We start from the raw sequence: 17,212 nt of genomic DNA, 5'->3' as shown, positions 1-17,212 counted from the left end.
ATGAATTCTGTTAGATAAACTAGTCCAAGTTTGAAGTATTAAAAGTCTGCATCATCAGGTTGCAAAGAAAAAAGGGTTTCTAAAATTTTGACTCATGTTGCAGAAGAATACTACAGAATTTCTTTTTCAAAGGGACTGCACATTTGCTTCACATTTTAATCTTCCAATCCTTATCTAAACCTGATTTTGTCGACCATTTTATTTTTCAGAAAAAGTTTGAAATATTAAAGATTTGTAAAGATTTCATAATCGAAAAATTGCAGTTCGAGTCTTCAGTTCTTTTCCTTAAAGCCATTCAGGAAATGTAAATTTAAATTTTTTTTGGAAAAAATGAAATTTTTTTGATTATTTCATATCCCTAACAAAATTTAATAAATATTTGAATTGAATATTTATTTAAATTTTACGTTTCTTTTTCTTTTGATTTTCTTTATTTACTTTTAATAGAATGTCTGCCAAAAATATTTGGATTTTAGAAATTCAATTTATTTCTTAGTCATAACGGAAACCATAGATTTTTCTCCTGAAAAATGAAGAAATATGTAGGATTTTTTTACATCTTGAAAGTTAGTAACTTAAAAAATAATTGACAGCATTGACCGTAGTATAAGGGTAAAAACATAACATAACTCGTTCTATACTTAGAAGTTTAGGTTTTTCCTCATCCTTATGTCCTTAAGCATGGGCAGCCATACTACATTTGAATTTCCTAGCCGGGTCAACCTTTCCGGTCACAGTTTGTACTGTATCGCCTGGACATTGGGTAAATGAAGCAGACACTCAATAGGACTATAAGCCGGTGCAACAAGGTTGACGCGGTCAGACTTTAGGTTTGATTTACTTTTACTAAAGAAAGAAAATGTTTGTAGACTTGCAGAATTCAGTATATATTAGTTAGTGTAAGAATTTTCATTTTTGGGGGGGGGGGTAGCTCGGTAAAAGAGATAGGAAAGTGAGGCTTGAATAGAAAAATTATGTGGTTTGCCTTGTTTCCCTACCCTGGAACAGTTCTCGTTTATATTCAGAATCCAGGAATATGGAAAAGTGATAATATTTATTTTATTTAGTAGCATTTAAAAAGCATTCTAGAAAATCTTGTATTGCAAGAATTTTAGGTTTAAATTCTAAAATCACTCAGTGCCAAGTTTCTGCAGATTAAATATCATTTATTCATATTTTCAAAGTTTGAAAACCTGCACTTCGGAATACAAAGTTGAGAACTTATAAATGAGCGGAATGAATTAATGCAATGTTTTCCCCTCTGACTCTCCACTAAATCCTACAATTAATTCGGTCAGAGTACTGCAGATTACTGAAGATCACAGCAGTACGAACCAAAAGCTTGGTTTAGTATGTCTGGGGAGATTTTGATCCAAACCTTCTTTAAATAGTCTTTTTATTTAAGCGAAGATTGACCCAAGAGAAGATAAATAAGATATTGAGTGGTTGTCGAAAACGCTGCAAAACAATGTCGTAGATATTTTAAACTATAAATTCTTTACGATCAAATAATCTCATTTTGAAAATTCAAAGGTCGAAATCGAAAAGATATTGGAATTCAAAAATTTAAATTGTGACAAAATATTAATTTTTGACTGAATGTTAAACTGGTAAAGTAACAAGTTTTAGAAAACATTAGTGATATAAATCTTCCCTTATTTTCTTTTTGTTTGTAAAGTTTGTATTCATAGAAATAATTTGTTCCATTGCGATTAATTACCATGTTTCTTTTTACCCCTGGCCCTGTAAAGAATTTACATATTTGCATAATAAAATAAGAGATTGTTTAACCTGAGTAAAAATTAAACAGATTTTATTTACTTAGGGAAGGATTTTGCAGAAGTTTAAATCTGAAGATAAAGTTAAAGCTGAATTTAAATGTTAATTTTCAGTCTATTTCGTCATTATATTTCAGACTTTAAACATGCCATAGTTCTTATTAAATAATGTGCCATCATATGGTTGATCGTTTTGCTTAAAATTTTGATTGATTTGATTACAATTGCATCTATTTTTACTATTTAATATAGTATTTACAAACTCAAATATTTCAATTCAAACTCGACATTATTTGATTATTAAAAATGTCGCGGGTTTAAATTGCAGTTCTAGTTCTAGTTCTAGTTCTAGTTCCAGTTCTAGTTCTAGTACTAGTTCTAGTTCTAGTTCAAGTTCTAGTTCTAGTTCTAGTTCTAGTTCTAGTTCTAGTTCTAGTTCCAGTTCTAGTTCTAGTACTAGTTCTAGTTCTAGTTCTAGTTCTAGTTCTAGTTCTAGTTCTAGTTCTAGTTCTAGTTCTAGTAGATTTAATTTGCTTGGAATCTCGACATTTTTTTTAGCATTAAGCAATGATTTGCATAATAATATGATTTCAAACTATTTAGCAAGACTTTATTACTAGTCCTTACTCCTGTTAGTTATACAAGAATCTAGAACATTGAACTAATATTATTCAGAAAAATTAAATAAAATCAGAATAATTTAATTTTGTAAAAGGTCTGAAAGATGGTAAAAAATAGCCGTCCAGTCATAAAGTCAAAAATTAATATTTTCCAATTTTCCGATCAAGATTTGTTTACTCTTTTCTGGTTTAGATTTGTTTACTCTTTTCTGGTTTAGATTTGTTTACTCTTTTCTGGTTTAGATTTGTTTACTCTTTTCTGATTTAGATTTATCTACTCTTTTCTGGTTTAGATTTGTCTACTCTTTTCTGACATTGATTTGTTTACCCTTTTCCTAGCAAGGATTTATTAACTCTTTTCTGGTCTGGATTTGTTTACTCTCTGTAAGAAAGATTTGTTTACTCTTTTTCTATCTGATTTACTCTTTTTCTATTTGATTTACTCTTTTCGTAGCATTGATTTTTTTACTCTTTTCCTGGCATGGATTTGTTTACTCTTTTCTGGTCTGGATTTGTTTACTCTCTCTAAGAAAGATTTGTTTACTCTTTTTCTATCTGATTTACTCTTTTTCTATTTGATTTACTCTTTTCGTAGCATGGATTTGTTTACTCTTTTCCTAGCATGAATTTGTTTACTCTTTTTGTAGCATGGATTTATTTACTCTTTTCCTGGCATGGTTTTGTTTACTCTTTTCTGGTTTGGATTTGTTTATTCTCACTAATAGAGATTTGTTTACTCTTTTTCCATTTGATTTACTCTTTTCGTAGCATGGATTTGTTTACTCTTTTTCTAGCATGGATTTGATTACTCATTTCTGGTCTGGATTTGTTTGCTTTCTCTAATAGTGATTTGTTTACTCTCTCTAATATAGATTTATTTGCTCTTTTTCTATCTGATTTACTCTTTTTTTAGCATGGATTTGTTTACTCATTTCTGGTCTGGATTTGTTTGCTTTCTCTAATAGTGATTTGTTTACTCTCTCTAATATAGATTTATTTGCTCTTTTTCTATCTGATTTACTCTTTTTTTAGCATGGATTTGTTTACTCATTTCTGGTCTGGATTTGTTTGCTTTCTTTAATAGAGATTTGTTTACTCTCTCTAATAGAGATTTATTTGCTCTTTTCCTATCTGATTTACTCTTTTTCTAGCATGGATTTGTTTCCTCTTTACCTGGTCCAAATTCGTGTTTTTTCCATCCAGAATATATTGTCTAGGTGTAAAGGGTACCGTTGTGAATTGGGCATCCAACTCTTTAATTAGAGAGTCATGAAATGTTGAAGAATGTATAAACTAACCTAGAATACCGAGTCTATAGTTTATGGTGATAACGATAACTTTTCCGTGTACTGCGAGAACACGTCCGTCGTAGAGATTTCCAGATCCCCACTCGTAGGAATCTCCGTGTATATACACCATCACAGGATACCGCTCTACACCTTCAAGAGAATAATGTTAAAATCGATAAACATAAAGAAATTTATAATTTTTTAATCCCTAATTTCTAATCATCGCAACCCAATGTCGTATACCTTAAATATTTCAAACTTTAAATTCTATCAGATTAGATAATGTAAGCTTTAGCAATCTAAGGTTTACACCATAAGGTTGCAAAGGTATATGCATTAAGAACTCAGAACTCAGTCCTTGTTCTTACTTTTCACATCAAAACTGGATTTACATAAAAATGCTATTGAGTCAATCAACCATTTAGAGTCAACTATTCTGTATATTTTTAGTTCATCTTTTGCGATTTACAAACTCTATGTTGTCATAAAAATTCTGAGTTAAATCGACAAGTTTGGCACAAAAAAAAAGCTTACTTTTCTCTATATAGGGAACATAGATGTTTAGGTTTAAGCAATCCTCCGACTGTAAATTTAACTTCTCTACAGTTCTATTCTCCAGGTCTACAGGGAGTACCTATATATAGGATAAGGTTAAGAGGTCTATAGGGAGTACCTAGATATAAGATAAGGTTAAGAGGTCAACAGGGAGTACCTAGATATAATATAAGGTTAAGAGGTCAACAGGGAGTAAATAGTAAATAAGTAAAAAATGAGTACTTAGAATTAGTACAAAGTGCAGAACCAATGCTCAGATTCAGTACAGAATCAGTAATCATAATTAATATAGACTTTCAGAACACAAAATCAACACAACTTCAGTACTCAGAATCAGTATAAAGATCCAATAAAGGATTAGTACTAATTAGTACTTAGTGAAGAACAAATACTCAGAATCAGTACAGAAACATATTCACAATCCATTCAAAATCAGTACTCAGAATGTGCAGAACCATTAATCAGAATCATTACCGAAACAATACTCAGAATTCATTCAAAATCAGTACCAAGAATGTGCAGAACCATTAATCAGAATCATTACTGTAACAATACTTACAATTCATTCCAAATCAGTACCAAGAATGTGCAGAACCATTAATCAGAATCATTACCGAAACAATACTCAGAATTCATTCCAAATCAGTACCAAGAATGTGCAGAACCATTAATCAGAATCATTACTGTAACAATACTTACAATTCATTCCAAATCAGTACCAAGAATGTGCAGAACCATTAATCAGAATCATTACCGAAACAATACTCAGAATTCATTCCAAATCAGTACCAAGAATGTGCAGAACCATTAATCAGAATCATTACTGTAACAATACTTACAATTCATTCCAAATCAGTACCAAGAATGTACAGAACCAAAACTATTAGAATCATGTCAGAATGGTTTAACGGTTAGGTTTTGGTCCATCTATTAGAAAGGAGTCTAGGTCTAGGATATTTTACAGTATATTCTAGATAGCAGTCTAGGTCTAGGATATTTTACAGTATATTCTATAGGTTTCAGTGTTCCTTTTATTCAAGATTTATGTCCTTACAAAGGAAAATATTAACCAGAACCAAATAGGGGAAGATTTGTTATAAACTACTAGTTTGACAATTATTTACTTAAAGGAACTATTGTTGAAATTTCCAGTGACCTTCCATATAAAGAGGCGTAAGCCCCATTCACAACGGTACCCGTGACATCTTTATTTGCTTGGAAAAGTGTTTAACTCTGATAATTTCTGAAGCAAGAAATGCACAAGTAACTTTTGCAGGGAAACTGCAGCAATGAAAATAGTAATTTTCCAAAATTTATAATTGTTCAGACAAAGCTTTTAAAGGATAACGTTGTGAATCAGACATGGCACTCTTCAAACTACGTTTACAGACTCTTTAATAAAAATTATAAGGTGTCAAACATTTTTTAACCATTTGGATAATTTGGAGAGACAAAAAATATTTAGATAGAATAAATTATTTTGACTAACCTGAGGGCAAACTGGTCCCAAATTAGTTGCGGCAAGGACTCCATTCCAGTGAGTTGGGGGTCGGGTCGGAGCAAACCTAGAAATAGTTTAGAAACTGAAATATTGGAAGAAAGAGGGGACAGAGTGTTGGAAGTGGTAGAGGACAGGGTCCTGGAAGGGGAGAGGGACAGGGTGTTAGAGGAGGGAGGGGATAGGGTTTTGGAAGGGAGAGTGGACCTGGCTGTTGGAAAGGACAGGGGGTAGGGTGTTGGAAGGAAGAGGGGGTAGAGTGTTAAAAGGGGGAGGGGACAGGGTGTTGTAATGANTGCAACCTTGCAGCCATTCAAAATATGGTTTGTAGTTTCTTGTCTTCTACCTTGCAATTCAGCGCCTGCCTGTAGACATAGTTTACAGAGATCTGATGCAGATTTTCCCCATTGTAGAAGGTTAGTTTGTGTTGGCAGGGTGTCCAAACAGGAGTTGAGTAGGAATTTCAGTGTACCTTTCTTCAGATTGAACATGTAAGATTTCCAGATCATGTCAGATTTTTCAAGCATTGCCAGGCAGAGAAAATGTCCTTGTTTTATGAGTGTTTCTGTATGTTCTCTCCAGAAAGTTTCGTTTTCAAAAGATACTTTTTCACTGACAGTTGTTTTCATTTTTTTATAGCATTGATGTTTGGAAGCTTGGTCTTCCCACTCAGGCATTTCTGCTTGACCATAGTTCTCTAATGTGGCTTGTTGAAACATTTTTTCTGCATAGTCTGTGATGGAATTTTTGCGGTGCCAATTTTTTTCCCTGTCTAATTTAGATTGTAAGGCAGAGTTAACTGTTTCATCACCCAGTATTCTTATCCTAGTGTATGCTTGCGTCATAGTTGTTTTGTACAGGGTGGATATTTATATATATTTAAAATGCAATATGATGTAATAAATAATACTAACAAAAATGGTTGAACTGAATATGTAGTATTGTGGACAAAATTTTAAGGATTCACTTAAGAGACATATAAGGTGCTTCTATGACGTATATTTACTGAGTTTGAGCGCAAAGTCGACGTTTAAAATCATGAATTCGGGTGGGTATGTTTTCAGAATCGTTTTTTTAATTTTTAAATAACAACGACAAAAAATGTAATGAAATTCTACTGTAACCTAATTAGTTGTTCAGGGCAACTTTAACAATCTACAAATTTGAAATATTTTTTTAACAAAATTTGATCCCAAAAATTTTAATTTTAACCAAGAATTTAATATTTGGTTTTCTCAAGATTTAATAACAAAGAATTAAATATAAAGATTACAAAGAGTAAAATATGTGCATTGTACACAACCATCTGTTCTTAATTCTCCCACCCTATCTAATCTGCTAATAAAATAAGCCTTTAATATCAATCATGTTTGATAGTAAATTACATATTAGGATGTGATTGGCAATTTCTATGAAATTAAATCTAAGCAATGCCAAAGAACACAAATGTATATATATTATATAAACAAACTTAGGTAGATAGAAAGATACTTGGNTATATATATAAATCAAAAAACTAAATTTTTTTGAAAAACCGCACTTCTACATATCACTACAGTTTCAGTATAAGTAAGTATTTCCATTTACTGATGGCGCCGATTAAAAGGATTCATATCTCTAATTGGATAGAAAGATAGATGTTACCGCCATGGACATTATCTATTGGTTCAGAAAATACAAAAAAAAACATGACTAAACCCGGATTGGATCAGGTGCTAATGGACCGGCATACAGGATTGATATGTAGCTATGTGCATTTTTTTGTCTTGAAAGATGTCTTTTAAGATCTTAAACATTATGCAACAAAGTGATAAACGCAATCTTTTAGAGCATAGTCTCCACTCACACTTGTTTACCTATTCCATTAGCGCCTGATCCAATCAGGGGGTTCAGTCATGTGTTTGGTGTATATTCTGAACCAATAGAAATTGCATGACGGTAACATCTATCTTTCTATCTATCTCATTATCCAATTAGAGATGAATCCTTAGATCGGGACTAAGCAGTAAATGGAAATATTTACTTCTACTGAAACTGAAGTGCACTAGATAGAAAAGGAAATTCAAATCTATGAGAAGTAGATTTTTGGGTTACATAAAGAACGAAGGAATTGAGTCTTTGTCCCAAACTCTGACTTCCCAATCTTTATATCTTTAGAACTCAATGTCGTGGACCTTAAATATTTCAAACTATGTATTCTGTTAGATCAAATAATCTAAATTTGAAATATCAAGTGTTTACACCATCAGGTTTACAAGATATAGGGATTGGAAAATTTGAGTTTGTAGCAAAGGCTTAGTTCCTTAAAACATTTTGTTCTTATCAATTACATTTTGATGTGAGGAGATGTAATTGACACATGTCATATCTTGATGTGAGGAGTTGTGATTGACACAATGACACATGTCATATCTTGATGTGAGGAGTTGTGATTGACACATGTCATATCTTGATGTGAGGAGTTGTGATTGACACAATGACACATGTCATATCTTGATACGAGGAGTTATGATTGACACATGTCATATCTTGATGTAAGGAGTTGTGATTGCCACATGTCGTATTTTGATGTGAGGAGTTGTGATTGACACATGTCACATTTTGATGTGAGGAGTTGTGATTGATACATGTTATATTTTGATGTGAGGAGTTGTGATTGACACATGTCATATTTTGATGTGAGGAGTTGTAATTGACACATGTCATATTTTGATGTGAAGAGTTGTAATTGACACATGTCACATTTAACTTAACGTTAAAAGTAAAAGTACCATGAACTGTTTTTTAAAAGATATGTTTTTTTTTAAAAATATTGTTACGTTGCTTTAAAAGCTCATAAATATTTGAATCCAATATGAACGACTAATTTATCTTGAAGAAACATATCTAAATTAAAATTTTATTATTGCAATTAATGCAAATATGTAAATATTATATATGGTACAATATATGATATATATGCAAATATAGATTCAGTTTTCATTTCTATAATATTCTTAAATGCATTGTTCCCCCTTGCATTATACTGCAATACAGGTCGAACATTATTAGATTATTATTAAGGGAGGGGGAGAGGTTTTTATTAAGGGGGAGTTTTTATTAAAGGGGGAGAAGTTGTTTTAAGGGGGGGGACAGACATTTTTTATTAAGGGGAGGAGAAGTTTTTATTAAGGGGGGTGGGTGGTTATAAAGGGGAGAAGTTTTTTAAGGTGGGGTAGAGAAGTTTTTTACTAAGGGGGGGGGGGGAAGTTTTTATTAAAGGGGAGAAGTTTTTTAAGGTGGGGGACAGAATTTTTTTTTATTAAGGGGGGGGGGAGAAGTTTTTATTAAGGGGGGGAGTTTTTGTTAAAACATGGTTAAACTTTTTTTATTATTAGGAAAATTACAGAAAAATGTAGATCTAAATATAATCAATACTTTAAATCTGAGAATTGAGAATGTTTCATATTTATTCTATATCGCTTATAAAATCCGCTATCCATCTTTTCCCGAAACATTGTTTTTTTAAGCCGTACTTTGATATGAAGTGCGAGTTTGATTTTTAATCTAATTTTAATCATAAAGATACACATTAGTTGACACTTAAATATTCATTTTTGTATTTATTATTAATTCTAATATTTACATACTTTTTGTATATCAAGTTTAGATCCATTTACAGGGTTATTACTTTGGGATTTTCCCTCCCAACTTTTTGAAACACCCCAACAAAATTGAAAAGCGATTTGTCAAAGAAACTGATTATTTGCCTCTATTCCTTTTTTTTAATCCCTCTATCTTTGCAACTTGTCGGTGTAAACCTTTAATATTTAAATCTTTGACTTTTTGATCTGTAAGATTTCACAGTTTGACATCAGTGGTGGGAACTGTGTACTGTTGTATTATGGATATCTAGATTAATGCTTGATCGCGATATTTTGTTAATTTACAGATTAGTTTAATCTTTATTCAATATCCTGTAAAGATAACTAAATTTACAGTTCTAAACTGCAGCATTCCTTCTGCAATGCTACAAGGGTACAGTTTAAAATTGGAATACATTCTGCGTAACATTCAAAAGGGCCCATGATGTGGATATCGAAATCAAGCCATCGGGATCATGATGTGGATATCGAAATCAAGCGATCGGGATCATGATGTGGATTTCGATCGGGATCATGAATTTCCAAAACAAAAGTTCTCGGCTCAGGTTACAAAGGTATGAAATTGAGGCAGATAAGAGGAAATTATTTTAAAAATCACTCTAACTATATTTATTATATAGCAGAAAAATATGAAACTTATGATAAAATATATTTAAATATAAAACTAACCTATAGTTTCCAGTTGGTGCACTGGCGTATGGTAATCCAAGGAATATTTGAACATATTTATTGATGGTCGCGTCCCGTCCTACTTTAGTTATAAATCCTTGAACCTTTCCATACTTGGTCTGTATACTTCTAGACCGGAGATCATCTGGAACCAAATCCGTCCCAGACAGTTCTACCAGGACCAGGAGACCTTAATACATAGTTCGTCAGCCACAGATAGAAATTAATGAATAACGAAAAATAGTTGAGCCGCGTAGACGTAGTTGACCAACTTCTCTTCAATTTGAACCTGAGCACAAGAGAAGTTGAACTACGTCTACGTGGTTCAACTACTTCTTCCTATAAGTTAAGTAATTTCAAGTCCCTCTCCATTAAATAAGTGACATACCTGATTCACAACAGCACCTTCAATTGTTTTCCTTTATTCAAATTTTAATAATTTTAGAAATTACGGCCTTACTGGTGAATTCATGCAAAAAAGCAATAAACTTTAGCTCTTCAAGATTTTAATATTTCTATATGTAGGTTTAAAAGGTACTGTGGTGAATCGTGAATATAACCCTCTTATATCCCTATCAGTACTTCTTTATCTACAGAAGAAGGATTAATTAAATACATTTTTCTTTCCCAACTCTATCAACTTTGTTACAGTGTGAGGTATAAAAGAGAAGGAGCTAAGACAAGAAAATAAAGCTTGCTCTCTTGAATTAATGAAATGATGGTTTTAACCTAAAATATTTATATTTTCTTTTTCATTAGATGTAAACAAAGGAGGTATACGTGTATAAAAGCGAACGCTCGTAAATTCATTAATTGAAAAAGTTTCATCTATTCAAATTACCTATTCGTGGGTTTTTAATTTAAAGGGATAGTAAGCATAATTTCAATTGACCCTCCATGCAAAGATGATAATGCTCGAATCACAACGGTACCCTTGAAACCTTTATGTCATCAAAAATGTGGAAGATATGTTCTATATGTTTTAATCCTGATCTAGTATAGTAGAAATGCGCAAGTTAGTTTTGTATAGATAAAACACAATTGAAAATAATCAGTTTTTTAATTATTTACATGAATATCATAATTCATAATTTATCAGACAAAGCTTTTTTGGGTACCCTTGTGTAAAGGTTATTCCCATCTTTGCACGAAGCGTCACATGAAACTACCCGAACAGTCCCTTTAAATCAATCAGATTTTACCAATAACTCCTTACAAACTAAATGTAAAAACAAGTGTTTTATAATTTTAAAATGTACATGTCTAGATCTATAGAAAATGTATGATTGAATTGACGAGGTGAAATCAATAGCCAATGCGACACTAAAAAGTCGTTCTGGTCTGGGAAAATTAATTCGACTACTCGTAGAAGCTATATATGATACTTATCAATACTTACTTTGCACAATTTGTAATCTTATCCTTCATTAATCTGAAGAGCGCTTTATAAAAATGTACTGGAGGAAAGTTTACTAACCTAAATATATTACACTGAGCTTCATGATTTTAAAGAGTGATTTTGTCAGGATTCACGGTTACGATATCATTTATACACATGGTTACTTATAGGAAGAGATTTATTCAAGTCTTTGCTCTTCTATTGATGAAGATTATTGTTCAATTTTGCTCTTGGTTCTTTGAATATCTTGTCCTAATTCATCTATTGTTCAACTTTGCTCTAGGTTCTTGGAATATTTTGTCCTAGTTCATCTCTTGTTCAACTTTGCTCTGGGTTCTTGGAATTGTTCAACTTTGCTCTAGGTTCTTGGAATATCTTGTCCTAGTTCATCTCTTGTTAAACTTTGCTCTAGGTTCTTGGAATATCTTGTCCTAGTTCATCTCTTGTTCAACTTTGCTCTGGGTTCTTGGAATGTCTTGTCCTAGTTCATCTCTTGTTCAACTTTGCTCTAGGTTCTTGGAATATCTTGTCCTAGTTCATCTCTTGTTCAACTTTGCTCTGGGTTCTTGAAATGTCTTGCCGATCTTGGAACTTATTTTGCTCTTCACCTGAATTCCTTTGCTTTACTTTGTTTACATTCATTTGTCTCTTAAATCTCACTTTGTTCCGTGTTTATTTTGTAAAAATTAACTCTGTTATGAGTTTCTAACGTTCACTGTGCTCAGAGTGCACGTTCATAATAGATCCAGTTCCTTCAATGCATAGATTTGGAACCAGAATTCAATTTGTGTTTTTCTGCATCCTAAACATTTATTCCTGTTTTCCTTTATCCTCTATTCAACCCTGGTGCTAGAAATAAATCTTTACTCTTTCAATAAAGATGAAATAAAACCTTGTGTTTGAATATTCCCCATGAGCGGACTGGAATACTAATCTATTCTTGGTAAGAAATGAGAAAAAAGTTGAAAGTCTACATTGATATAAAGAGGATGGGACAGTTCGGTTGCAAAGATAGGAGTATATTGAGTATTAAAAGAAAGAAAAAGAAAAAGTCAATTTTACAATCTCAAATCTTTCAAGATATATTACGGAGTCCTTAGCTTTAAAGAAGTGCAATGGCAAAATCAATGAGATTAAAAATGGGATCAGGATCAGAAATAGAAAAATAAAATACAAGGACACAGAAGCAGTAACTGAAAATGAACAGGAGGAAGAACAGGAACAGGAGCAGGAGCAGGAACAGGAACAAGAACAGGAATTGGAATAGGAACATGGATAGGAACAGGAGCAGGAATATGGAATGGAACACAAACAAGAACAGGAACAGGGATAGAAACAGGGTTATGAACAGGATTAGGAATAGGAGCAGGAATAGGAACAGTAACAGGGTTAGGAACAGGAACAGGGAAAGGAACAGGAACAAGGAACGAACAGGAACAAAAACATGAACAGTAACAGGGATAGTAACAGGGATAGGGACAGGGATATGAAGAGGGATAGGAACAGGAATAGGAACAGGGATAGGAACAGGGATAAAAACATGGATAGGAATAGGGATAAGAACAGTAACAGGAATAGGGATAGGAACAGAAACAGGAACAGGAACAGAAACAGGAACAGGATTAGAAAACACGAACAGGGAACATAAACAGAAATAAGAACAGTAACAGGAAAGAAACAGGAATAGGAACAGGAACAGGGACAAGAATGGTACAGGAACAGAAATAAAAAACGGGAATTGGAATAGGAACAGGAACTTAAACAAATACAGGGAAAGGAACATGAAAAGGATCTGGATTATAACCTGGAACAGGAACAGGAACATAACCATAAACAGAAAGAAAAACGGGAACAGGGGAGGAACAGGAACAGAAACAAAAACAGGGAATGGAATAAAAATATGAACAGAATCTGGGTTAGGATCAAGATAAGAAACAAAAACAAAGAAAGAAACAGAAACAGGAATAGCAACAGCAATAGAGACAAGGACAAGAAAAGGTAACAGAGACAAGAAAATATACAGAGAAGGTAAGAGAAACAGGAACAGATTCTGGAACTAGGACAGGAAAAAATTCCTAATTTGTACACTTGCAAAGAAGCTGAGACATTTTCTCTGAAATAGAAAATTATTAGATAAATGAAAGTCTAGTTTCTATAGTTTCTAATATTTTAAACTGCAGCAGGTTCAATTCAATACTGCAGTATATATTAATTCATTCATAATTCATTAATACATTACTCTCTCAATCCATAGTTCATTAATCCATTAATCCCTCCATCCATAGTTTATTATTCTATCAATCTCTGCTCCATCCATCAATAATGCATTAATCAATTAATCCCTCCATCCATAGTTTATTATTCTATCAATCTCTGCTCCATCCATCAATAATGCATTAAATAATTAATCCCTCCATCCATAGTTTATTATTCTATCAATCTCTGCTCCATCCATCAATAATGCATTAATCAATTAATCCCTCCATCCATAATTCATTATTCAATCAATATCTTCATCCATAATTCATTAATCCATTAATCCCTCATCCATAGTTCATTATTCTATCAATCCCTCCATCCAAAATTCATTAATCTGTTAATTTTTTCATCCACAATTAAATAATCCATTAATCTGTCAATTCATAATTAATTTTTTCAAGTTCAGAAATTCTGACTTTTTTTCTTTTTTATTCATAAATCCTACACCTTTCCGTTAGTTTAATAATCTTTACATTCATGATTCATCTAATAATCTGTCCTTTCAATGAAAATAAATTAATTATTAAATATATTCCATTTATTCATTATCAATTTATCAATTCATTAATTTATTAAGATTTCCAACAGAAGAAACATAATTTGAAGAAACATACATTGTCACAAACTCAAATTTCCTTTGGTTTGCAAATTTTCTATATTAGTTTTTATATTTTAAACTTAGACTATTTGATCTAACAGAATTCATAGTTTGAAATATCACGGGTCTATAGACATAGGGTTGAGACGATATAGAAAAAAAAAATGGAGTTTAATGAAAATCTCAGTTTCTTTCTGCTTCAGATAAAAGTACGCTATGTTTTGTTTTTTTCAGTTTTCTATCTGATTGAAAATATTATAAATGTCTAAACAAAGTGAAGAATTACCCAAGAAGTTTTACTCAACATATATTTTCAAATCTAATCTTTTCCTTACTGGACTTTCGACGGAAGTTCGAGCAACTTTTTCCGATTAACAACGATACCCTTAAAACATTTGTCATAGCAAAAAAAATTAAGCTATAGTTGTTTTTCTTTATGAAAACTGCGGTTCCTCTTAATAAAAACATTAATGATTTATGTAATTTTGCATTTAAAGGGATGGCAACACTGTAATTAAGACTAAAATTAGGAAGGCTGATTGAGACAGCTATTTTGTACAAATAAAATTTTGTATTGTAAATGTAAAAAAAATTTAAGAAAAAGTTAGTAGATAGCTAACTTACTTAAAATAGAAATGGGTTTAGTTCGTCAATATTTCAAATCAAACCCAAAAATAGTTGTAGATTAAACTTCTTCTATGTAACTTCCACTTAACCACATTTGATTAAAATAAACTTTAGATTAAAACTTTAATGAATTTAAAGTTTTCAAAGTTTTTGGGAGTTTATTTTTAGTATCAAAGTATCTCTCAGTCCTACCATTTTCTTTAATTTTTATTTTGAATAGTCTAAAATCTTAAATATTCTCCAGAATCTGAAATATTCTCCAGAATCTGAAATATTCTCCTGAATCTAAAATATTCTCCAGAATCTGAAATATTCTCCAGAATCTGAAATAATCTCCAGAATCTGAAATATTCTCCAGAATCTGAAATATTCTCCAGAATCTGAAATATTCTTCAGAATCTGAAATATTCTCCAGAATCTGAAATATTCTCCAGAATCTGAAATATTCTCCAGAATCTGAAATATTCTCCAGAATGTGAAATATTCTCCAGAATCTGTAATATTCACCAGAATCTGAAATATTCTCCAAAATCTGAAATATTTTCCAGAATCTGAAATATTCTCCAGAATTTGAAATATTCTCCAGAATCTGAAATATTCTCCAGAATCTGAGAGACTTAGATATTTCAAATTTAAAGAGTTTGCTGGTTTAAATATATTCTGCATTAATTGAATGCGTTCAACCTCTGCTAGGTTTGGATTGGTTTGTATATTTAAGACACAGTTTACTAACATACTCCAACAAAACTTATCGGAATTTTGCCAACTACACCTACAAAACTTATCAGAATTTTGCCAACTACTCCTACAAATCGAAAGTTAGGAAATACGCTTTACAGTTAGAAGCCGTAGCAACGGAAAAGAGTGCATCGGTTTGAAACGTCAAACTAAAGAAAAGGGCGTGGTGACGCTTCTAAATTTGCCCGGTTTCAATATCTATGATGTAGATTGGTGTGACGAGAGGTTCAGATGGAAAACTTTTTCTTCAAATTTGATTTTTTCTATTTAGTTTTGTTTATTCTAAAATGATTGGTTTGATGTAGCTGTAATACAATGAAAATTTAAAAACAACTGCAATGGAAGCGGAAACAGAATTTCCTTGTTTTTAAACTCTTTTCCAGGAAAATATTCACCAAACCTCGTGTTCTTGGATACAGGGGGACCTTCACAATGAATGAAACTTCATGACGACCAAAAAATTGTTAAATATAGCTATCAGAAGGTTGAATTTGATTTGTATCATTAAATAAAGTCTTTGTTCCGGGGAACCATGACTTTAAATAAAGACTGAATAATTATGTAAGTCGTCTCTAAAGTGTGATCTTTAGTGGATAAACCTGTATCTAAACCTGTTATCTACTCTAAACCTGTATCTAAACCTGCTATCTACTCTAAACCTTTATCTAAACCTGTTATCTACTCTAAACCTGTATCTAAACCTGCTATCTACTCTAAACCTTTATCTAAACCTGTTATCTACTCTAAACCTTTATCTAGACCTGCTATCTACTCTAAACCTTTATCTAAACCTGTTATCTACTCTAAACCAGTATCTAAACCTGTTATCTACTCTAAAACTGTATCTTAACCTGATATCTATCTAAACCTGTATCTAAACCTGTTATCTACTCTAAACCTGTGTCTAAACCTGTTATCTACTCTAAACCTGTATCTAAACCTGTTATCTACTCTAAACCTGTATCTTAACCTGATATCTATCTAAACCTGTATCTAAACCTGTTATCTACTCTAAACCTGTGTCTAAACCTGTGTCTAAACCTGTTATCTACTCTAAACCTGTATCTAAACCTATTATCTACTCTAAACCTGTATCTAAAACTGTTATCTACTCTAAACCTGTACCTAAACCTGTTATCTACTCTAAACCTGTATCTAAACCTGTTATCTACTCTAAACCTGTATCTAAAACTGTTATCTACTCTAAACCTGTACCTAAACCTGTTATCTACTCCATACCTGTATCTAAACCTATTATCTACTCTAAATCTAAGGTGTACTTAGATGCACTTCTATGAGACGATGAGATAGTATAACATTAGGTTTAATCGCTAGGTAAATAAAAACAATTCTATAGACCGTTGTATACAGGGTTATTACAAAAGATAAGAATGTAAAGACGACCGGAAACTCTTGAACTTTGACAGTCCCCGGGCAAAGGAATTGAGTCTTTGCCACAAATCCCAATTTTCTATACCTATATTTCTAAAACCAAATGATGTAAGCCTTTGATATTTCAAACTTATATTCTTTGATGT

At 32.0% G+C, this 17,212-nt stretch overlaps 2 protein-coding genes across 2 annotated transcripts in view; one reads left to right on the top strand and one right to left on the bottom strand.

The window, feature by feature from the left end:
- Positions 1 to 12,252, bottom strand: part of LOC111694968 (neuroligin-4, X-linked) — a 35,995-nt gene extending 23,743 nt beyond the window's left edge. Inside the window, exons 1-5 of the mRNA XM_023464067.1 lie at positions 11,531 to 12,252; positions 10,054 to 10,243; positions 5,732 to 5,807; positions 4,222 to 4,321; positions 3,697 to 3,837 (exon numbers count right to left, since the gene is read on the bottom strand). Coding sequence (XP_023319835.1) covers positions 3,697 to 3,837; positions 4,222 to 4,321; positions 5,732 to 5,807; positions 10,054 to 10,243; positions 11,531 to 11,555 — 532 coding nt within the window. The 5' untranslated portion in view covers positions 11,556 to 12,252. The remainder of the gene's footprint in view (positions 1 to 3,696; positions 3,838 to 4,221; positions 4,322 to 5,731; positions 5,808 to 10,053; positions 10,244 to 11,530) is intronic.
- A 644-nt stretch (positions 12,253 to 12,896) lies between these two features.
- On the top strand, positions 12,897 to 16,524 carry LOC111694982 (repetitive proline-rich cell wall protein 2-like). Its single transcript, XM_023464085.1, has 2 exons — positions 12,897 to 13,017; positions 16,265 to 16,524. The coding sequence occupies exons 1-2, from the start codon at positions 12,897 to 12,899 to the stop codon at positions 16,522 to 16,524; spliced, it is 381 nt and encodes a 126-aa protein (XP_023319853.1).
- Positions 16,525 to 17,212: the final 688 nt, after the last annotated feature.

Source organism: Eurytemora carolleeae, unplaced genomic scaffold, assembly GCF_000591075.1.
Source record: "Eurytemora carolleeae unplaced genomic scaffold, Eaff_2.0 scaffold66, whole genome shotgun sequence".
NCBI lineage: Eukaryota > Metazoa > Arthropoda > Copepoda > Calanoida > Temoridae > Eurytemora > Eurytemora carolleeae.
Note: the sequence above shows the minus strand (reverse complement) of the source record. Positions and strands in the feature narration are given on the sequence as shown.